The 25,322-nt window shown below is 33.4% G+C and overlaps 1 protein-coding gene across 1 annotated transcript in view; it reads left to right on the top strand.

Moving 5' to 3' along the window:
• The window catches only part of LOC129234447 (importin-9-like), a 79,095-nt gene that overhangs the window by 51,330 nt on the left and 2,443 nt on the right, over positions 1-25,322 (top strand). The window contains 8 exon segments of the mRNA XM_054868450.1: positions 1,525-1,673; positions 5,119-5,247; positions 6,775-6,876; positions 8,517-8,690; positions 10,917-11,083; positions 12,050-12,183; positions 14,947-15,062; positions 23,380-23,455. Coding sequence (XP_054724425.1) covers positions 1,525-1,673; positions 5,119-5,247; positions 6,775-6,876; positions 8,517-8,690; positions 10,917-11,083; positions 12,050-12,183; positions 14,947-15,062; positions 23,380-23,455 — 1,047 coding nt within the window.

The following is a 25,322-nucleotide window of genomic DNA, read 5'->3' as shown; positions in this document are numbered from 1 at the left end:
ATGGGAGAAAATTTATGCAAGCAATGACGAAAAAGTTTTTGAAAATGTGAAAAGGATATTTTTCTCAATGGGTATGGGATTAGAGTATTGTTGAAAACAAGCGATTTTTTCTTCATCGATAAACATAATTTTAAATTATAGGGAAATGTATGAAGATTATTTTAGTAGTTGGAAAAAGAAGTAACTATTTTTGTTTTATTTTGTTTTTGTCTCAGTTGACAGCCCTGGAAAACTGCGATATATTATCACCTAAATATGCAGCTGTCATATACCTGACAATATAATCTGTATTTTAATGGTCTCAATTCTGTCCTATGCTATCACACCCTGTCATATTGGACAATGTTCTTGCGTTAACTTAGTTACAGCTAATGATTAAACTCCTAGGGAAAATTTTGAGAATGCACAGGGCTGCCGAGAGGTCATGTCAGCCTAGTCAGAAACTAGGGACCAGGCCGTTGAAGAGGGTTTTTTCTTAGAATTGGTATGGTGTAAATTGTAGAAGATGATGTTTTGAGAGACTCTGGCGATAAAACTGACATGGGGTTTCCTTATCTTTCGGAGTCGCTGAAAATGCTTCCCCAAAAATGAGGACAAAACCTACTGTTTTTCGTTGGAGCTTCCCGCTTTTTTAGGCGGTCTTCCAATTTCCTGCTGAAGTGTGATTTTCTTTTTTTGGAAATGACTAGGCTAACCTTATTTTTAAAAGTTACTACAACGCTCTAAAGACCAAGCTGAACAAAAATAAAGAAATTTACAGAAATTACTCCAAGTTAGAGGTGTTTCTCTTTCCATTATTTTTTTAATTTACCCTAAAGTTTCAACAATCATACCAGTCATTATTAAGATTCTGCACCATTTCCAGATTAAAATACAAGTCAAAAATTATTTTATTCAACAAAAAGTCCATTTTCATACTGTGAATTCAATCTTTGTCCTGGATTCTATTTCTTTTTAATAAGTACTTTGATTCTGAAATGTTTAAAAGAAAGTCTGTGATAATTATGAGTGCCTGTCTTCAAATTTTATTAATTTCAATACCGAACCGAATGAAATTTAATTTAAAAATCTGTCTTGAAATATTTTCAACCTAAAATCTGCTGTTTTTCTCTTGTATTTTTAAATTTACTGATTGTGTTTTTAAATTATTTGATTTTGTTTCCTGTTTTCTGAATTAAAATCTACTGCTTATGTCTCATAGAAAAATGACATGTTTTAAAAATGTAACCAAATGCACTGCCATCCTGAAAATGTAGAAATATTCCCATGAACGTGCATATCTTGTAACTGTATGTCAAGCACCAATGCACCATTACCAAATTTGTTGGTTTCTTTGTATTATTTATTGATATCTAATATGTAAAGGATATCAAAAAATGTGTTTATGTGCTCAAACGTTTTTTAAATATATATGTGCATAACCATAGCATTCCTGTTTTGTACTATTGTGTGTTTTTAAAATTCAGGAATATGTAAAAGAATAAAAGATCATAATATTTTTTTTTCTGCTATTTTGAATTTTAGATCCAATGCTTGTAACTATCGCACAAGAAATTTTTAAAGAACTTTCTAAAATTCCTGCTGCAATTGGACCCTTGCAACAAAGATTAATTCCAACTTTAGTTTCCATATTACAAAGCCAACCTTTAAAAGTGCCTCTAGGATTACAAGCAGTGAGTATATATATTTTTTTGATCTTACATACTATTATCTTTTTGTAACATACATCTTTCGTTTATTGCTAACATGGTAATTTCTTTTTTTATTTAAAACGTGTAAAAATCACAAAGTGTTTGCGTGCACTTTGGATGCAGTAACTTCACTTTCTTTACATGTTAAAACCATGCAAAAGAATTATTGTTGAAATTAAGAATAGATTATCATCAGTTTTGGCAAAGTCATCTAATCTACATCTTTTTAGATCTTTCTAAAATACTTATACAATTTTCCCAAGTTTTTAAAAACTAGCATATTGCAATCAAAAATGCTCCTTATGCTAAATAAAATACTTCAAAAGAAATGTAATGATTATATTTAAACAATCTTCCATAATTTTCATTACTTGTGGATGAAGATATGCTTTTTTTTTTTTTTTTTTTTTAAGATATTCTCCTATAAGATATTTTTTAGCTGTTACTTTTACTCAGCATGATGTGATTTTATTTGTATTGTGTATGTCTGTGTACTAAAAGTTTTGATGATTGACAAACGTAAAAATGTTACAAAACTTAGTGCTTGGGTAAGAAATGCTCTAGTTATTCAAACTCAAACTTCATTTTGATTTATGAATGTCAGTATGAGAGATGCTTTTGAAGGGATATCCACTCTTGGGGAGAAAGTCATTCAACTTCAGTAAATGAAACAAGGGTTACCTTTTTATATGAATTAATTACATCCGTTGAGAATGTTGATGAAGATGCTGTGGAAAGCATCAAAAATTTTTTAAAGTGTGTAAAGAAATGATTTGACTGTGAATCTTCTGTTAAATTTTACATTAGAGAGAAATCAGTTATGAAACTTTAAAAAAATAGAAAACTACAATTTTGCAAAATGATAGAAGGAAATGAGGAGTGGGATGATAAGCATGAAAATGATTCTTTGGAGCCATTTGAAATAAAAATCAATAGAATGTAGTTGTGCAGTGTTAAAACTGGTTTTAAGATGTATTAAACAGCAAAATGAAATCTCCTGCTTGAAATGTTCTCTATATGGTTCACCAAAAAAGAGAAATAGCATATCAAAGCAGCAAAACTGTTTGTCATGGTGAAACCTCTGCTCTCGTGGATTTTTTCATCAATTTTCCTTCACCAGATCCTTATTGATAACAAGACCAACCATTCCAAATCTCATGGTTAACATTTGTTCAACTCTCATTGAACACTCTAACCCACTTTCTCGCAATTCCTTCTACTCATCGTGTCTTCACCATAACATCTTTAACTAGACGATAAATTTCAGCCGGTGTCACATTCTATGCATTCAAAAATTGAATTACAATTATAATCTGACATTCAGGAAGATCAGCAACTGTCTTAACTATTTTAAATATGTACAGAAAATTGAAAGAACAATGTAAAACAGTCAAAGTAGCTTTAATTCGGAGCCAGTGAAAGAGGAGGACGAGTGGACCTACACTGATCACTGACTGCAACATTGTGGCTGCGGTACAAGGAAACAGTAATTACTTTCCGAATGCGCCTCGTAGTACAGGGTTCGTACGCTCCGTTAAAACCGGGAAAACCTGGAATTGTCAGAAAAAATAAAACAGTTTAAAATGTCAGGGAATTTTCCAAATTTGCCCCCCAAATTTTGTTTCCAATTTTTTCCCAGGGAATTTTGTTTCATGAGATCTAATCTTCCTTTTTATCTATTTTTCCTAAATTGTAAAAATTTTGAGGTAAAATGAAACTGGCAATGAAAAAAGTGGCGACCCAAAAATACTTTCGCAGCTGCCATTTTTGACCCCACAATAGTTCTCAAGAAAATACTTCCTCGGGTGAATAGGAATTATGCACAAATTCAACAGGGAAGAGGACAATTTATTTTGGGAGCACAAGCCTGAAAATGGGGGGGGGGATCTGGGAAAATCTTTTTTTTTTTTTAATCCAAAAGTCTTTTAAGCTACGTGTAAAACGTAGTCGCCATTTTTGGTTACTCACAAGATAGAAGTAGACACGATGCTTAAATGCCAAAGTTTCCAAAAGCAAAGCAAAATTGGATGTTTTTAATTGCAAATTAATGAAAGTGTCACAAAATGTGCTGAAAATTGTTTTATTATTGTTATTATTATTTTAAATAATTTTCTTGAGAAATGAAAAATTTTGTTCTCAAAACTTAATCTTATCTTCATTTCGTTGGATGCTATTGGTGCCTAAAACTTTTCAACAGAATTGTAGTTTCATGAAGATTTATTATTTTTAAATTGTTTTCATGCTATAACTTCAAAAAATTACTTCATATTTTTGGGTGCAGCCGCCATATTTGGTCATTCCCAAGATGGAAGTACACAAGACTTTTTAAGTGCCGAAGTCCCCGAAAAAGGCATTGGATGTTTATTGCTATGCAAACTATTGAAAACAACGCTAAATGTGCCTTTTTTCGGATAATTCATAATTATTTCCTTGAAAAATGCAAAAATTTATCTTCAGAACATTTTTAATTCTAATTGCTTTAGACCCTTATGTGCTAAAAACTGTCTATTTTGACTTAACTGTAGTTTTTTAAGGATTATTAATTATTTATAACTACTTTTATGCTACAAATTCAAAAATCTACTTATTTTCTTAAGTTTTTCTCTTAGTCGCCATATTTGGTCGTTTGCATGATGGAAGTAGACGTAAACATCCAAAAACAGAATTGGATGTTTATCTCTATGTAAACTATTGAAAGTAAAATAAAATGTGCAACAAATTATGAATTTTTAAAAATTAATTATTTTCTAGAAAAGAAAAATTTTAATGGAAGCATTCTTTAATAAGCAAAAGAGAAAAAAAAAGATTATTGGCATTGGCCTATAATCGGCGGATTTGATTTTTGTTATTATGCATTTTCTGGTATGGCGATCAATACAACAAGTTAATCATATTTATACTGAAAAATAGCTTTGTATTTTGCTCAATATGTTTTGTGTTACATACTAATAAGAAAATGAAAAAGAGTATTGTGAACTAAAAGACCAAAAGCGGATGCTAAAAGATTGCTGCACCACTACAGCAAAACGCTTTGAACAAAGTGTTTGAAAAAACGTAAAATTTGGGAAAGAAAAGAAATCCAAGTTTTTTTTTAAATCTAAGGGGAAAAGTTTCGGTTCTTTCGCATTGCTACTTTAAACAATTTTAATTATTTTAAAAATATTTCTATTTAAACTTTTTTGAATGAAGCTAGTAACGTGGAATTTTCTAGAAAACAACCTGGAAAACCTGGAAAAGTCAGGGAATTTTTTTTAACCACAAGTGTATGAACCCTGTAGTATGTACTGTAATACATGAACTAAATCAAGTTTTGAGTGTTACAACTTTGATATCATAATGTATCAGTTCTAAAAATTAGTCTATCCCTCAAGTCTATTGAATATGTTCAATGGTAGAAACACAAATTAATTTCAAATATCTTTTCTAGGTTGCCATAGATGTTTTGCAAACAATAGTGCGAAGTAGTTCTCCACCACTATCAGATTCAATAATGAATCAAGCATTTCCTGCGTGCCTTCAATGCATAATGCATGCAGATGATAATAGCATTCTTCAAGTAAGTTATATTGCTTCAATGCATATAATGAGACACATTCTCACTATGAATGTCAAATCTTAATTATCTGGAGATTTTTGTTTTTAATGGAACTATGAACTTTCCTTTTGTTGAATGACAAAATTCTAAATCTGTTACTTCTATGTTCGTATTTTTTATTGTTTTTATTCTTATAACGTTTAATTCTTATTAAGATTTTTTAACGCATCTATTTATTTTTCAAAACTGTCAGAAAGTTGCATTACATCAAAATAGCCGAAGTGCCAGAAATTGGTTTTGTTATTTGTTGCAAAAGGATTTTTTTTGAATGGACAATTTACTTAATTAAGGAAATTTGAGAATATATTTGAACTTGCTTAAAATTTGCTATTAAAGGACTTTTTTTTTTAAATAATATTGCACTCTTGGTAGAAGATGGCTGATAACTCAGAAAGAAAAAAAAATGAAAAGACCTTAAATTTAGATTAAGGTATGTTTTATTGAATTATTTTTCATGTAGTATTATTGCATCATTATGAGCCTTTCTTTTTAAGTAAGTTAAAATAATTCTAATATGGATTGGAACTTAAATGTAAGAATTAAACAATACCCCAAAATTGTCTCTAGCATTTAAAAGTGATATCTTAAGTAACGTTACAGAATTCAGAATGTTATTAGGACAATTATAAATTTAAAAAAAAACTTAGCTTTTCAAAGCATGTTTAAAATTTTCCACCATTTCGCATGAGAAACTTCATTTATCTTGCGTGGGTAATGTAATATGTTTGCATCTAATGTTTAAGACTTCTTCAAACACATGTGAGAAAAACCATGCCGTATGTAACCATTGAGCTCTAATACTGAGAGGAGAGCGAACTCGGCAGTTCATTTAGTTTTTCGCCCAAGTGATTATGGTAAAATGATTGCACTTTTTGCGTTTGAACTCAAATTAATTTTATTATGTAAAGTGTTTTGCTATGCATTTTACAAGTTCTTGATCTGCTCAGTTAGGAATGTCAAATGGAGCGATCTTTTTCCACTAAACAAGATGTTTTATTATGTTTAACGTCTTGTAATACTCGCTTGCCATACTCACTGGAAAATCAGACCACGAGCTTCAATGCAGAAGAATGGGAAGTTCTTTCTCTTCTTTGTATTATAGCTCAATGTCTATAACTGATGCGTATTTCATATCATGATGTATAAAGCAGGATGTTTATGTATGTACGAGTCATTAGTAGCCATTTATTGTTGCTACTAATGACTTGCAGCATTATTCCTTGTTGTATTTCTAATATTTGGTTTTAAAAAAATATTTTCGAATGAAGGGCAAAAAAAAAGTCTCTTATGATTTTCTAATTTTGTGCAAATAATACAGACTATACTACGATGTTTCCTCTGTTTTTTCAAGTTTCCTTGCTTATAGCAAATATATTGGTATTGAGCATCACAGTACTGTAGGAATAATCCTTGTATTTAAGAGATAAGTATTATTATTTAAAATTTATTGAAGGCTTAAGATTGTAAACTATTGCATTTCTCTTTTAGAATGGAGGGGAATGTTTGCGAGCATTTGTGGCTGTTGCACTGGAGCAAATATCTGCTTGGCATGATGAATCAGGTCTTACTGGGCTGGATTATATTGTGAATGTAAGTACTCAATTTCAGTAAATGGATAAATAAATATTTTCTTGAGATAAAGTGGTACTGGAACAAATTAGGCAATATATGAAGTTTAAAAAGTTTTCATTCAAAAGATCGAACTGCTAATCGATCGGAGTTGGCTTTGCTCACTGATCAGCTGGATTACAGTAACGTGGTGGCTTGGCAACTTTGGCTATGAACAATAGAGTTGCGTGATCATTTATTTACATTTTAAAGCTACTGTTAAAGTAATTTATCGTATTTTTTGTTTGTTTGGCGAAATATTTCAAATTGTAAAGAATTGTTTTTCGTTGAAGAATGTTTATTTTAGATCGGGAGGGGGGGGGGGGCTTCTCTTATTCAGAGAACTGTTTTTACCTTTAACATTTTTTTAAACGATATCCTTTCGATTGTTTTGTCCTTTTTCATATAGGGGATGTTGTGGCGGGATTTCCCTTTTGTTCTAGATGAGTAGTTAGTTTTTTACACTTAATGTCTGAGGACGCTTTTTATCCTTTGAGTATGGCTGAAGGAGCAAACCATCAAGTACAGGAGAAAAAATAGTTAATAAAACAACTGCTCAGTGGGCATTTGATAAATCAAGTTGTAATAAATACTATATGCATTCTGACACCAAGCAGCTTAAAACATTTTCTTTTTACTTGTTTTTTTCAAAAAAAACGGTTCAAACACTTCATAGTTTATTGAAATTTTTTAACTTTTCAATTTACAAAGTTTGAACAGAACAACGTCTGTCGGGTCCTCTAGTATAGCCTAAATCCTGCTCTGTAAGTAAGTTTAGAACTTTTACTTCCATGTTAAATATTTTTATGCAGGGCCGGATTTGGAAATGTGGAGGCACCGGGGCAACGAAGGAGTGGAGGCCCCTAATCAGGGTTTGAAAAGATTGTCATATTTTCAAAAATATCCGATGTTTTGATATATATATATATATATATATATATATATATATATATATATATATATCCGAATATTTTGATATATTCATATATATTCGATATTTTCGATCCGTGAAAGTTAGGATATTTTGTTAAAATTTTATTGTGGGGGACCCCTTTGTTGTAGAGGCCCCGGGGCAATAGCCCCGCCTGCCCTCCCCTAAATCCGGCCCTGTTTTTATGCACGTATGTGTGTCAATATAAATATGTGTGTGTGTGTGCGTGGGCAGTGTAAGAAACCGGGCCCATCCCAAAAAAATTTCTGGATATGGTCTTACCAATAACTTTTACCGCAGACAACACTGTGGCAGAACTGCTCGTCTAAAATATTTGCATTCTTTCTGCAAATAATTAAAAATGTCCTTGTTGTGTGGACAACTTCAGAATAAGTTCTTTCATTTCTTTTTTGAAAGTTTTTTAAGGCATTACTAAAGAAAGTTCCTTTTTTGATTTTGTCGAACAAGAAAGCCCACACGATTACTTATCTTTTCTGGCACCTACCCTAAATCTGGAAAACTCTATAATCTCTTAATAGAAAACTTGAAATTACTAAATAGAGAATGCAATAAACTATGTATGTTAATATAGAAATTGGTATTACTTTTTTTTTTAATTTTCAATCTTTATCTTTTGTACGACTTGAATGAATGATGTTGGTTAAAAGGATTGACCATTTTATGTTTCTAGATTGTGCAACGGTTATTGGATCCGAAAACACCAGAATCGGCATCTGCTTTTGTTGGAAGATTGATTTCGCTGCTCATTACCAAAGCCAATGCAATAATGGGTGAAAAAGGAGAACTTCTTTTGCGAGCCGTGCTCAGCAAAATGCAACAAGTAGAAGCACTTAGTGTGAATCAGGTATCTGAATCTCAATAAAAAAATGTTGTCTGTTAAATTAATCAGAATTGAAAATATTTTAATAGTACTTTTCATTTAGTTTTGCTCTAATTTAGGATTAAATTATTTTTTTTAATGGAAATTTTTATTTTGCTTAAATATTTGGTTTTCACAATGTTTAGTATGTGTCAAAAAAATATAGGGAAATATTGTCACAATGAATACCAGTACAGCAAAAGATGCATTTCAATGCAATACATCGTCAATCTTGATTTCCGTTTTACTTGAATTCCATTGCAACAAAATTTCCGTTATAATGAACAAAATTTGAGATCCCTTAAAGTTCATTGCAAAGCTTTGCATAAGATGTGATGCATGATTTAAAGAACAAAAAAAATGAAAAGTAATACAGTGTTTGTCGTATTAACCTCCCGTATATGAAGAGGCGCTTTGTAAGTTATAATGGGGATATAGTGGTGGAAACAGGGCACTATGAACCTTGGTTTCGATATAACATGATATACATCCCTTGATTTACATTATTTCTAAGTCTCGTATAACACGGTTTTGATGTAACACGGACCATGGTTTCGATACAACCAGGGTTCCGCTCCTTCAAAACTCCTCCAATACTCCTTCATTTAGGAATTTTTTTGAAGGGCCATTCAAACTCCTTCATTTTGGTTTGAACCCTTTCAAAACTCCTTCTTTCTTAGTTCAAGACTACATAATCTTCCTCTATGACAGTAGCTTGAAATACTTCGGTTGACAATTTTACTTTGTCACAAAAGCGAAAAGGGCGATTTCAATGTAGTAATTTCGGTTTTTCCATTATTTTTTCCATAAAGATGAGATTTACAAATTGATTATAGAAGTTATAAAAGTAGAAGGTTAAAATATTATTATTAGATGACTAAGACATTTCATAAATTATGTAACCATGCTTAAATGGTGTTTGGCTGTTTTTTTCAAGTTTTATGATTATTACTTTTCCCTCCACCCCACTCTCAGCTGCAAAAGTCAGTTTGTCTAATTATTATTAAAATATTTAAAAATACATAAGCAGATGTACTATATTAAGTGATTGTGTTAAAGAAACAATTGTTTAGCAAATCACAGTTATGATATTGTAAAATGAGTCATCCACAAGTGTGTCATGCCTTGAGGGGAGACGGGTTCATGAAAATGTGACAAGGAGAAGAGAGAGGGTGACGAAAAGAAACATCACGCAGTTATTATAATAATATGCTTTTAAAAAATATGACATGTGACAAGAGGAGGAGTAAGATAAAGTATTACAGTTTGTGACAAAGAGGAATGGGGTCAAACATGTTGAAAAAAAAGTGCAACATCATTTAAGGACAGCCCATTAGTACTCCTTCAAAATCTCATTTTACTCCTTCAAAACTCCTCCAAAACTCCTTCATTTTATTTCTGAAACTGAGTACGAACCCTGTACAACACAATACATATTGACATGATTTTAACTATGTGCATGGTTATTTAGCGTAAAAAATAAGTTAAAAGTTATTTTTAAAAAAAATCTCATATAACACTGTTTTGATACTACATGGACCGAATTAACCATGTCATACGAGGGACACCTCCCACCCCTGTACTTTAAAAACGGCAAAAAATGGCTAGCGTCAACTGTGCAATAAGTGTGGTTGGCATTTTGAGCACTTGCTGTGAGTTTTTCACCAAATAATAAATCCTATTGTGTGCAACTTTGGTATCATTCATTCACTTTCCCAACACTGCTGCAAGTTCAGAGTGTAATTCTAATGTTCCTCTTTTCCACCTCTAAGAGTGAAATGCACCCCAATGATCCAGGGTAATTATTGGTTGTCTGGATCGGTACTATCACCTTTCTTAATTTGAAAACCAATTTAGAATCACACTGTACATATATTGTAAACTTATAACAATTTGCATGATTTTATAGATGAGCTCATTTATATTTATAGCTACAGTCAGATACAATGTCTTAAATTCATAATGACCTTGAATGTTTTAGTTCTGAACATGCTTTTTGATCTTAAAGCCTTTGCAGTCCATTTTTTAAGAAAAGTTTTTTCTAAGGTCATGTTTAGGGACAGTTTATTGTGTCTACAAAACATATGTATAACGTTTTCAAACATTGCCCAGCATAGGACCACAACAACAAATTTTTAATGTTGGATTGAGTTCGAGGTAGCACCGCAAAGAAATAAAAATGTATCCTAAATTTAAATACTTTTTTTTTAGAGCTTGACAATGGTGTTTGCTCACTTGGTGTGCCATCAAATCGAACCTGTGCTTGATTTCCTGAGTGGTGTTCCTGGACCCACAGGCCAGTCAGCATTACAGTTTGTCCTAAACGTTTGGTGCCAGTGTCATCCATTATTCTATGGAGCTTTTGAAAGGAAAGTGAGGTAAAATTAAGATGTTAGACTTTTGTATCAATTAAAATAGGTGATGAAAACATCCAGTGCCGGATTTAGGGGAGGACAAACGGGGCTACTGCCCCGGGGCCTCCACAACAAAGGGGCTCCCATTCCCCCAAAGGGACATCCGACAAAAGCTTTTGTCGGATGTCTTTTCATCCATAAGCTCATTATTTTTTGCATTGAAAAAGGCGTTCCCTGTAACGCCGAAACACGTGTCTGCTGTAATTTACAAATTTGTGCTTCTTCTTACGTTGTTTTGTCTTACTTTATTTTACAGAGTGTTTTATTATTCATCATTTTAAAGACTTTTTTTTCCTTTGGCTGGGGGAGGGGGGCAATGGAAATTCAAGAGAAATTTAAAGTGCTTTTTTTTACCCGAATTGAGGAACTGCAAACAATTTTATTTTTGAAGAAAGTTAATTTTTTAGATTAATTTTTATTTTTTCTTTCTGTTTATTTATTCATTTTTAATTTTTGGCAATGGAGAGGAAAATAATCTAAGACACTTTATTGTTTGCCCAACACAATAGCATGTTTTTGATAAAGTCATTTATTTTGATGCTTTAATTTGCCCCCTGTTTTTTTTTTTTTTTTTGCAAACCACAATGACTGAAAAAATTTTTACCAAAAACTTGCTTTTCTATTTTTAAAACATGCTGCTACTTTATTTTTTCATTTTATTTATTTTTTTTTTTTTTCAATTGACCTCCTGTGGAATTGTATGCTTAAAAATATTTTTTAAAAAATAATTGTTTTTATTTTTTCTTTCTGACCCTCATTAAAAAAAAATATGTTTTTGATTGGTTGTTCTCAATCAAAAATGCTAATAATGCTGTTTATTGAATGCATAGAGTTCAGAATAATAGTTTTCATGTTTGTAAAATATATTACTTTTTTGATGTTAAGATTTTTTTGCTCCATTTAATCCATACATTTTGTTTTCATTTTCAGTACATACGCACTTTCTGTGATATTGCAATACGGGTTGAAAAGCAATGATCAAAGATTACAAAGCATTCAAGTAAAAGGAGATCAAATATTTAATCACAATGAAGGGCCAAAAACTCGTTCAAAATCTGCACTAAGTATGATATTTCTTGTGTTATTATTATTACTATTAATATTTTAATTTATTTTATGTTTAAAAAAAATATTTAAACATTTTTACAGAATTAAATTACTGTTTCTATTATTGCAGTATGATACCTGGCATTGGACTTTTCTTAGCTTTTAATATCCAAAAAATGTAATTTATGGTTCTGTTTTTTTTTTTTTTTTAATCCTAGCATTGAAATTACTTGGAAGTTTCACTTTCAGAAAATTTGTCATCATGAAACTATTTAGCCATTCACTCTTTTTTCCCCATCTTGAAATATGTTAAATTCACTGAAGAAATACCCACTTTATTATTTAAAATTCACTCTGATCATAGAAATGCTATTTTTTTTTTCTAGTAAGTACTTAAACATAGCTCTTATTATTAGAAGTCTAACAGCATTTGAGTAGTCACTCTGTTGTTACATAGTTAGGGCAACTTTTAAAAACATTCAGAAATAATATGCAATGTACCAGACGGCCTAATTGTCACACCCAGAGACTACAGTTTCGTTCTTATAAGAACTCATCAGTCTGAAATAGACAATAACAGAGTTGGAGGCAGATGGCATCTCATTGAAGCTGAGCTTGCCAACAAACTGGTAGATAAAATGAATATATCTCACCAGCAAGTGATCACAGCATGGTGCAGTTCCACAATTGTAAAATTGATTGTCATGGTCCGAATATAAAATGCAAGTTGCATTTTATCTAAATATCTCAATCTGAATTGTGATTTATTTTTTCATAAAATGTGTTAATCCCTCAGTTTGAAATGTTGTGGGTTATGTTTAATAATAAATATAATTTTCAAAGTTGTGAGCTTCGTTGATGATTTGATGAGTAGATTTGTGTTAAAATATGTGATCCGTTTATTAAAATTGGTTTATAATTTGAAATTATGCATGAAAGTTTTAGTCTATTATTTTAAAATGTATACTCAGTGTTTTGCCCCTGTGCACAGTGGTCAAAAAGTGCTCAAAACTCGGGTTTTTCACACATTTAATTCCGCCTTTTGGCCGAAAATGTGTGTTTGTTTCCTCTTGAAAATATCATTTCTTGAGTTTCAGGGCTTGATATGCCTGCAAGCATTCTTTAGAATATTGAGTATGGGCGAATATTAGCTTGCAAAAAATGAAGTACAGTTTCTTTCTTCGATTATAACTTTTTGAACAGGAAGATTGGGGGTCTTTTCTCAGCAATTTGGAATGTAATGAGTACATTTTTTTACTTTTCAGTTTTTTTTTTTAATTATTATTTCTTTTAAACATTTTTATCAGAAATTCAACACATTTTGTGTCAAAACGCGTCCCTTATATTATATGCCTAGGTGGTTTGGTGCCATGTATAGGAACATTACCAACAATAATTAGCTACGACCACTTGCAACCTTGAGAGCAATAGCTCAGCGAACAAAAACAAACACTATTTCAAAAACGCTTATTATTTGTCAACAATTAAATAAAGCGATAACTTATGACCTTTGATTTTCAAACTAATGTTTTCAATCCCCTGTCAACATCCTGGAATTGTTTAGGGGCATTCAAGTCAGTGTTCTCGCTGGAGAAGTTCAGCAATGTCAACCAATATGCCTCAAATAAAACATCTCGATCTTATAGAAATTTTGTTTCAATTCATTGTCAAAGATGTTTCTAGTTCAGTTCTCTATATTAGCAACCTGATTTTCATTGATGACAAGGACTGGGAGTTATTGGAAAGAAAATTATCTGCTTCATTTTTCAATAGTTTAAATTAAAAAAAAAAGGTGATCAAAGAGATTTATTTCAGTAGAACAAGCTGTGGTGCATTTAGAAACATTATCAAATTCAAGTTTATCAGTTGCGGAATATGCCAATTACCCTCTGATGAACCAGTCAATATTACTTAGGAAGAAGATATTTTAGAAAATGATTTAGAGCTGATTACATCAACTGATGTATATGGACGGGTAGACATTTTTTTCAAACACTACTGAAAATTTATCATGAAAATCAGAGGAAAAGCAAAAGCTAGGATTATTTTAGGAAATAAAAGAAACGAATGAGAACAGAAAATAAAGGAATAGTAAGGACCATTAGGAAATTAAAAAAATAAAAGAATGAAAACTAACTTCAAATGGCGGAAGGAAGATAATATGAACTAATTCATTCAATCAGAAAATATGGAAACTATACGAGTTGCATTTCAAAATATAGAATATTTATCCAAAAAAAAAAAAAAAACTTCATGCAAAGCGTCAATGTTCCAAAATTGGAACATACTAAAAAACACATTAAGATATTTTTTCCTAAAATTTTATGCTATTTCTGTATTTATTGGACCTAAACAGACATAAATTCAATAACATTACTAAAATCTGATCACCCGTCAATAGTTCGGCATGTAAACGGTTAAGATTAAAATACTGTTGATTTGGTGATATTTTCAAAGATAGTTTAATTTTATTTTCCCCCTGTATCATTTGATATTTGATCGGATAAAGAATTCAATATTTAATACCGAAAAATCCCAAGTTGAATCGTTTTCATGTTCAGTTAGTACAGTCACGGTAGTTCACGGTTTCAATATGGGTTAAATTTTTATTAAATAATTTGGACCTTTCATTACCTTAATTCTACACATAAGGCTGATAAGAGTGCCATATCCTAGATTTCTCGCTCAACTATTGCAAGAGATATAGGGTTTTAGGTGCTTTTTAACAATTTTAGACCACTGTGTTGTGTTAAGGTGTCTGTTGTATTTATCTGTTTTAGATCCTGATCAGTGGGTAAACATTCCAGTATTTGTGAAAATATATAAACTCCTCCTACAAGAACTATCAAATATATGTGAGCAAGGAATGGAGAACTTGGATGATGAATCTTCAGATGTGAGTGTTTTTTGATAACTTTCATATTTTAAGCATTATTATTGATTAATTAAGTAACATGTTTTTTCAATAGTTATTTATTATTCAAGGTTCCACAAAATTACTACAGGGTTTTGAAAAATCATATTGAGTTAATGGTATGAGTTAAGTTATGTGAGTTAATTATGAAGAGATCAGTTGCTCATCAAATTGAATGCACACCAGACTCATTTTGTTTTTTCAACAGTAGGTAGGAAGCATTGGGTACTCAATTGAGCAACAAGTGTATTTGGAAGGTCTGGACAGGTCGGCTAGACGGGGATCCCCGACTGGGCCAACCGCCGAGTGGGCCACTTCCAGCAGTTTTTTTATTGAACTTAATACATTAAATTCACACCTCACATTTTTTACAGTGTCATAATAACAATTTAAAAAAAATGTATGTAATTTGTTTACTCTATGTAAAAAGAGTTTGGAAACAAGTTTTTTTTTTTCCATCCTAAGCAGGGACCAAAGTAAAGAGTCAAAGTCCACACGTGCAAATGCAATCCTCTCTTATCAACTTTCTCTCTAGTTTTTAGAGCTCCGGGGGCCATGGCTCCCACATTGGGGAAACGGGAGAGGACCACCCTACTATAAATGCGTGGGCCATACTTTGCGGAATAGGAAGATACGTCGCCGCAGATTGGGCACCGACAATTGGGCACCAAAAATTTGGGCACTGAGCATTTTGGGCGCCTGGAACATTGGTTGCCGAGCACATAGGGCCAAATGTTCCCGGCACCTAAAATGCTCGGCACCCAATGTTCCAGGACACCTGTTGGCCCGGTTCCGAGCCTGAAGGGGGCCCGAGATATTTTAAATGAGGGGGATATGGGGGGGATATATAGGGACGTAGGGGTAAACAAGAGGAGGTGGCCCGTGAAAGTCATTTGTGACGTTCCCCAAAGTTTCTGTGCATGCCCCTAGTTTTCACTGGATGTGACAGATTCAGTCAAATACTGTAAGTTAGCAATGTATTTCATTGGTCTAATTTAAATTTTCGCTATACGAGTATTTTCATCTCTGAATTGCATACAGGAAAGCAAGTCTAGACTACGATAAACTGAATCTGAAACAGGACGAAATTTCGATTTCGAAGGGAGAGCTCCTGAACATAGGTGAAGTTAGGACTGAGTTCCAATGGGGGGGGGGGGGGGAGTTTTTTTTTTTTTTTTCTTGAGCAACATTAGTTGTAATCAAGGCAAGTTTTAGACTTAAACGGAATACCTAAGGTATTTCAGGTATGAGGTCTCTGAAGTCACCAGCTATTGTCTTAAGTCTACAATTGAAGACTTTGATAGAAGAACCAGTTAAGTCCAAACTTTTCCTTTAAAAAAATAATATATTCATTTTTGCATATGGGGACTATAGAAGTTCCGACTGCTACAACAACGGGACACAAATGTAAGATCAGACCTCTGCTTTGTGGCAAATAATTTGGGAAAGATATTAGCCTTTCTATCGGACAGTTGGACGCTGATGTTATTTGTTTGTCTTACCAAAAAGAGTGAGTCTGGGCTTACTTGGCTCTTGCATCAAGGACCTCAATTGTGTTTTTCATATTTAAATATCGAAAAATTGCCAAAGTCTTTGAACCTTCACCATTCCCTTAAAGTCACTAAGGATAGCTTAAAATTTCACCTATAGAAATTTTTGTGGGAGAGATTCGTAACCTTTTTATCTGCACTATAGCCTAAAATTGATTTCAATTTCAGAAAAAAATGCCCAGAGGGAACTACTGTTTCCTCCAGACCAAAAAAGGGGCATTGTGTTTTTAGATAAAAGGGTACTTTTTAAGAGAAGTTTTGTCAAATAAAAAAGGTGCTTCTTTTACTTTTTGGTATGCTGGGTACATACAAAGTTCAAGTGTTTTCGATAGTAATTATTTTTAAAATATCGAAAAGCATTTTGATGTTTAGTTTTAAAGGCAATGCAAAAAACATTCAGATATATTCTAATCATATTCTTGCGGATAAGTGATTGAAACGAGAAAGTGACGTTTCAAGGACATGCTTGTGTGAATCTTTACCTTTTGGAAAAAATTTCGTCTTAGGTAAGTTTTGTTTAAAATTTTAAGGCGCAAGGAGGGTTGAGTAAGTTTAGGGTCAAAGGCATCGCCGATGCCAAGGGGAGGGGTGCCCCCCCCCTCAGTTATTCAGAAATAGGGCCACCAATTTTATTTTAGCGATGCAACAAACAAAGAAGAGGGAAAACTCTTCGTTGTTGAAAAAAAAATTCAAATAGCAATTATAAATGAACAATTTTAATAATAGTGACAAAAAGTCTTTTCTGTAAAATTTGAACAGAAAATAATCTTAAAATAAAATTTAGGAACATCCATGATTTTCTTTTATTAAGATTATCTAAGTAAGGGCCGTGGAAATGTACGCTTCAAACATTTTTTAACGGAAAAAAAAAATCAATACACTGTTCACTAGGCCGCAGAGTGTGTATGTCTGCCTAGTCGGGAACATAGGCGGATTTAGGACTGAGTTCCTGGGGGGGGGGCAGGATTTTTTTTTTGGAGCAACATTTTTAATTGCCCTCCCCCCTCCCATGTTTTTGTCTGTTTTCTGTGATGCGTAAGGCCATTTACTTTTTTATGTGTCGTTTTCATTACTGTGTGTAATCATGCTGTCCTTTTTAAATTGACCTTTAAAGAGAGGGGGCTGGTATTAAGAGAGTGACGCAGTACTCCCTTTTAAGTGGGATATAGTATATCTCCAGTTTTAGGGGGGCCCGGGGGTTACTCCCCCGGAGGAAATTATCTAAAATGGATATAAAATTCTGCATTTTGAGGTCTTATAAGGGTTAATTGGAAATAATAGGCAAATAATTTATTTTTTTTTAAGTTTTACGCTTTAAAAGTGCTTTCTGATGCAAGTTAATACTTTAAAAGAAATGGTGTACTGATTTAGAGAATAGGTATCAAGAGAGTAACATACTACCCATTTGGACAATTCTTAATTTATACACTTGATAAGAAATAAAATTGAAGCACACTTTGCTTAGGAGTTTCAAAGACTTGTCTAATTATTTTCAAGGTTTGGTTGGTTAGATTGGGTTTTTGGCTCAAGAGCCCTTGTAGGCTATACTGCGCCAATTCTTTTTAGGGATTTTAGAACCTATCAATAATTTGCACTTTCCAGTCTCTGAAATTGAGTAGTAGATTATACAGTTGTACAGTATTGTTCAAACTTTGTCAGAAACGGCTATTTTAAGTTTAAAAGAAAAAATAAACTTTAATTTCCTATTCAAAAAAGAAAAAATCATGATATTTTTTTTGTTATAAGATTTTGGAAAATAAGTTGTTACGATATAAACTCCTCACTCCTCCCAAAACTGGGGAGCATTGTCACCTTTGCCCCCCCCCCCCCCCCCCTCCCGATAAATCCACCCATGCTCTTCTGAACTATTCAAAAACGAAAAAATAATGATTTTTTTTTTTTAATTTTTGGAAGATGTGTTACTACATAAAGTCCTCTCAAAACTGGGGGGGCATCGCCCCCCTCTGACCCTCCATAAATCCGCCCATGGTTGGGAACTATGTGCGTGGCTTCAAGTATTGTGCATAGAGTAAAATTAGCATAATGGGAGGGAGGACTGGTCACAAAACTAACATGGTGCCCATCTTGTCTCTCGACGGCCCGAATTATACAAAACCATGCTTCATGGTTCGTCAGTTGAAAAAAAAGAAAAAAAAAGATAAATAAATAGGATGGCTTTATAGGGGCTGCCGAAACATTCCCACATGTATTTTTTTTTGCTGAAAAATATTTTCCTGAAAATCATTGTTAAGTGGAGAAAAATGAATGGGTCGCAGAAATATATTTGAAAAAGAGAGAGGAAAAAAAACAGTTTAATGCAAAGAGATTCAAAGTTTTGTGATGAATACTTACAGCAGTAAATGTTTGAAAGAAAAAATCGTAAGTAAATTAAAGCTTGATCAAGAGATGCAAGAGGCACAATTAAAATAAAATGAAGTGGAATAAATAAGACTTAAGGTATCACAGAAAACTATCACATCCGTTCAAAATGTTAAAAGTTCTTTTTTCTGGGACAGACTATTGTATTTCAGGAAAACAAAAAATTAGGCTGGAAATTGAAAATTTTATTATGGAAAACCCAAGCAAATAATCGTGTTTGACAAAGGAAAATTGGAAGAAAGTATTACCACAATATATTTATCAACAATTAAAATTTAAAATGAAGATAGGGACGTAGCCAAACTGAGGGAAGAGTGGGAACTCCAAACTCTTCTTTTTACGTCCCCAAAGCTTTCCTGGAAGTGAGTTTTAAAACTGAGGTTTTGAAAACATTCCGGGAAAACGTTCTCACACCACATCCCTTGTCCTAACGTCATTAAAGATGTTCTAGACATGGGTATTTACACATGAGTATGAGAAAGACGTCCCCTCAATCAATCATTCATCATCATTCACGTCGAAAAATTCCGTCTATTAGACTTTAATTAAAAAAAACTTCATGAGTCTGCCTGTGGTCCTCCTCTTAATATTATACCAAAGATCCTTTAAAATTTCCTTGTTAATGTTTCAATTCAGAAAAATTTTCGCGGGAAATCTCACAAACCTCCTACCCGTCAAACAGTATTTAAAAGTGCCTACAATTGCGTTAATTAAATTTTAATTCCAAAAATTTGCCAAGGGGGGAGGGACTCCAAATCTCTCCACCCATTAATCTTACCAAAAATCTTCTAAAACTGCGTTTTCTACGTATCGAAATTTTTTCGAGAAAATGCCCCTCTCTCTCTCTCGCCAACATCATTGAAAAACGTTTTAAATCTCGCTTTTAGTGCTTCAATTACGAACCATTTCTGTGAGTGAGCCCCTTCAACTTCCTCCTCACCTTTCATCAAAGGTTGACTTAAATTACGTTTTCTGAGCTTTAATTTCAAGAAACTGGCTGTGCACTCAATTTTAACGAAAAAAGCTTACAATTGCGTAGGCTTACAATTTAAGGCTTCAATTTCAAAAAATTTCTAGGGGGCTTACTCCCGCATCTCTCTTCCCCTTAATACCATCATAAATCGTCTAAAACTGCATTTTTGAACTACTATTTTCAAATTTTGTCCGGGGGAAAGCCCTCGGACCCACCATTACCTCGCAGTCGAGTCTCTTCCTCCCTTAACATCATCATAGACTGTCTAAAACAGTGCTTTTCAAATAATAGTCTTGAAAAATTCCCAGGGAGAAACCCTCAGACTCCCTCTCTTGAACATAATCAAATATAACGTACGATTGCGTTTTGGGAACCTAAATTTGGGTAAAAATTATCGGGAGAGGTTATCCTGGACCTCTTCTCACCTGCCTCTCCAACTTAAAATATAGTCTAAAACGGCGTTTTTATATCTACAATTTCGAAAAAATGCCAGGAGATAGCCCTCCGACACCCCCTATTTTTGATTGAATATTATCCTTACAATTAAATTTATATTGCTATTGCTCGGGAAACATGTTTCCTTTCCTTTTAATGTTTCCAAACGTATTATAAGATTATATGTTTTTAAAAATTTCAATGTCAAAAAATTCCGAAGGAGAGTCGCTGGATTCCTTATAGTAACTATAAAATTGGGTCGAGTATGCTTAAGTTTTCAAATGCTTCCAAGTGAGATCACTGAGCCTCCGTCTCTCTTTAACATGACCAAAGATAGTTTTATGTTTTTTAATAGTTCTACGTCGAAACATTTTCGTAGAGAGATCCCGATGCTTCCCTGTTCCATTATTTTTACCAAGGGTAGCCTAAAATTGCATTTCTAAAAGTTCCCATTTCGGAGACTTTCTGGAAAGTGCTCACGATATTCTATTGTAAGCAAAGATAGACTAAAATGGATTTCAATTTTAAAAAAAGAAAAAAAAGGGCTAAAAAAAACAAAATCGTGTGGGAACCCCTCCTTTTCCCTATCGTCTAACGAAACCAAAAATTGTAAAATTATAGTTTTTGACATCAACTTCAAAAATATCGCTTGGAAGGGAACTAGAATCCCTTCTGCCGATTCTTTTCTCCTTAGCCTATATAAATCAATCAATTTTGAAAAATTTCCGGGGGGGATTTACCTGATGCCTCCTTTTCCTCGTGTTCTTCCTATGTTGTCAGTATAGAAGCTTAAAAATGTGCCTTTTCAGACTGATAACCATTTCAATTCTTCTTTCAAATCACATAAAAAAGTGTCAATGTTAGCTTTATTTTACGTTTCACAATTTTCTTTTTTTTTAGAACTTCAAAACTTGATTTAGAAACTCAAAGAAAATAAGAACTAGCGGTTTTAATGTCTTTACTCGACTCGGAAAAATGGAGATTTGGTACTAGTTAATTTAACTTTTTAAATTTACTGAGGTGGGCCAAAATACTCTTTTGCCGACTGGGCCAAAAGTCAGCCAGTCCGCCCCTGTCTGGACCTATTTCTTAGCCTGAAAAAGCCCTTTTCAGACTGTGTGCCATTGTTTCCCTTTCTTTCTTTTTTTTTTTTTTTTTTTGGTACATATCCAGAATGATATTTACTTTCTTGGCAAACAGCACTCCATATATTCTGGCCATGATGTGCAATAGGATTGATTACCATTTGAATCTACCACAAACGGAGGATACCACAAGCGGGTCACACATTGAAATCTACTTAATGTTCAAAATCTTGTTATATTAACTTTTAAGTACATATCGTCACCTCAGAGCAACACTAAGATATCTAATCCGAGGAATAACACTAAGTTATCCTACTGTTGCTCTGAGGCAACAATAAATGGCATTACCTTCATTTTGTGATTGTATTTAAAAATCTTGCTTCAAAACCTCATTGTCCTTTTTTGGATACTGTATTTTAGTTTGCAGAATTTTACAATTTCTCATTGCTCTTTTTCTATTGAAGAAATTTCCATCAAAATAGTAATGTTTCCTTTGATGTAAACAATGAATATATGTAAATGAGTGCAAAAGCATGCCTGTGCTGTTTGTTTCCAGCTCAATTTATCATACATTTGGCTCTCAAATGCACACTATTGCAAAAAAAAATTGCTATACCAAGAAGAAGTTGTCTGTAAAAAACCAAATTTTCCATATGTGAGGGCAATATTGGTCTAAGATAGTAATTACAAATGAAGGGAACACGATCATTACTGGGAAAAGTCCCAAACAAATGGATGTTTTAGTACCCTGTCGAGCCATCCCTAGTATCAGTGTGCAACCTAATACGGACTAGCGTTAAATCAATAGTTTCTTTCGATATTCTACGACATCTTATGTTGCATTCACTATAAAGGAACACTTAATTCGATCAAACTCTTATGGTGTCCAATTGACCTTCCAAATTGATCCCCGATATGGTTGATCTGTAAGAAATCGGGATCGGGCAGGCCTAAGAAGGTGATAATGTGGAAGAAGTCCCCTGACACCTTTGATCTATATAAAAAATGGCTCCTGGGAGCCCTGTCAATACATAGATCTAAAGCTTGCCACAAATGTACAGTTAGACTATCATGTTGTTGTTGATCAATATTAGGAGTGACAATGATTTGTATACAATAGCAGCCCGTACCATCACTCCAGCTATAGGTGTGGTGTGCAGCTGAAATCAAAGGCACTATTAGGGCATTTACTTAAGGGTTTCCACAAGCTTAAACGATTGTCATTGGTGCCCAAACTGAATCTGGATTCGTTACTCAGAGGATCTGGATCACTCGGTTGCAGCCCAATCCTGTTGAACATGACACTACTCCAAATCTAGGCAACAGTGTAAAATTCCAAATCCTGCCTTTGCTTTCAGTGGCACACCACACCTCGATTCCGATTTGTCTCAAATCAAACATATCTGGAAATGCTTGGGACGATAATTCGGACAGTCTTTGAGTTTGATTGAATTGATCAGTTTCTCCTTTTGAGCTCAGCTGCAGACATGACTTTTGTGCCTAGCATGGCAGTACTGTAAAATGATCGCAATCGCAAAAACCAAATCTTTTTGTATATGAGTCAAGAGGAGGGAGCATTATTGTGTGCCCAGACTTGACTGCTGGTAATGTCGCTCCCTCTAGCGTTTATAAAATCAAAATCACAGGGCAAAATTATCTGCTGCCAGAAACGTCTCTTATCATACTCTGAGTATTTGGTGGGCTAGAGGTATTAAAATCCTGGATTTTACAATTCCGAGTTCAACACAAAGCTACTCAGACTTAAAATCTCTTAAATGCTTAAATTTCATGTGTTACTTGGTCAAGTATATTTTATTTTTGTGTAGCACTTTTGTAATTTTAAGTGTTATAGTTTTTTTTTTAAATAATTATTACAGGATGATGAAGGCTGTTATGAACATAGCTTAGATACTGATAATGCATTAAACCTAGCATTTGGAGCAGATTTTTCAGGTATGAATCATTCTTTCATAATTTTCATTTAGATGTTCAAATGTTCTCTATATACAATAACAAAAGTTACAACCTTCAAGAATTTCCATTGTAAAAAAATAACTTTTGAAAGCCTTTAGCTGTTGAAGTTACTTTTTTTTATTGTTACTTAGTATTTGTTATTTTGCTGTTTTTTTTTTTTGCCTAACAAAGTTTTTTGTAAGCCCCCCCCCATACACACATACTGCTGTGCCCTTGTGTATATACAAGGGCTGTTAGGAAAGTTTCGTGTGAAAAACCTGATGGTTGAGAATTAAGCACTCTTTCATGAGCTTACTTGGAATCCTTGTGCGCATGCTTTAACTTGTTCTCAGCTGTTAATAACATCAGTCACTGTCAAGCAGAATTTAACTGGCATAATGTGTTGTGCTCTTATTGGATTTTTTAATTTCAAGGAAAATGACAGAACAACTGGAGCATCACTTCTGCATCAAATTTTGTTAGAAAGTGGGTAACAGCCAAGCGAAAACTATTGAGAAGATGCCAGTGTCCTTTGGTGACTTTTCTTCCAGCACATTTCTCGCACTTAATTTAGACATTTTTGGCATACACCCGACTCCAATGGTTCAACAAGCTCTCCTGATATGAGCTTCTTGATATGGCCCCTGTGACTTCTGGCTGTTTCCCAAAACTAAGAGGAGGTTGAAAGGTACAAGATTTCTGACAAGAGAGGACTTTTTATGGCTGAAATGACAACCGAAACAAACTCCTTTTCGAAACAGGAACAGAATGTTTCCAACAATGGTAACACCATTGGGAGAAATGTGGGGAGTCCCAAGGGGAGGGGGAGTGGGGGCTCAAGCCCTCCCCTCCCCCTTTTTGAAACTAGAACTTCCTAGTTTTAGTACTTTTTTCTTTGCAAAAATGTAAAAACAATTCTTCTCCAGCAATTAATGAATAAGTTATTAAAAATTTTAAATTTTAATAACTCTAATCTGTACTGAAATTGGTTTCTATGGGGAAAATATCCTGCTAAACCATGGGCAAGATATCTGAGCCCCCCCCCCCCTCCCTTAAAATTTTGCATATGGGCGCTCTTGGGCTACATTGAGGGAGATTAGGTTTCTAATGCTCCAGATTAGCCAGTTTTTTTCTTCGAAAAAAGGTTGGATACTTTTCTAGAAGATCTTGTATATACAATAGACCCTTGTTTTATGCAGTTTTATTTTACGTGGTTTCTCGATTATATGCGGTTTAAGATTTGATACCTTTATTTTATTTTACGCGGATGAGTTTTGGTTTTACACAGATGCGGCAATGCAAACAGATAAAATTTTTCCTTACTTTCAACATCCAAACTCCTAAAGATTGCAGATTACATGTAATAAACTGCTTTTTGGTGTGCTAATAACCAAACTTGTGCCCCTGGAGACATTTTATGCGATTAGTTCCAGAGCTCTTTCCAGAAGTAAAGTTATTAAACTCACACAGCTCAGAACTCACTGGAAGAAGAGCTTTTAGGAGTGACAAAGGAGGCAAAAACCAACGACTTCTGTGACACACAACCAAAAAAGTTCACATTGAAAATTTTAAGCCATTCCTAGACAGTAGAAATGATCTTTCAGATTTGTTAGTGTTGGCATAAGCCTATATAATTTTAATATTCTTGGAGCAATTTCATAAAAAGCTAGAAAGTTTTTAAAATGCTTAAACCCTCTTGTTAATTCAAGCTATCTTAGAAAGAGATTCCCGTTTTATCCCCTTCAGACCTGGTGTCCGGTATATCAGACATACACTTTAAACAGCTGCTAATCATTTAATAATTGATTTAATTAGTTGATTTTTTGTAGTTGATTCTTTACATTCTGCTTATTATAATCTGCGAAAT

This window comes from Uloborus diversus, chromosome 1, assembly GCF_026930045.1.
Source record: "Uloborus diversus isolate 005 chromosome 1, Udiv.v.3.1, whole genome shotgun sequence".
Lineage (NCBI taxonomy): Eukaryota > Metazoa > Arthropoda > Arachnida > Araneae > Uloboridae > Uloborus > Uloborus diversus.
This window is presented reverse-complemented; position numbering and strand designations above follow the sequence as displayed.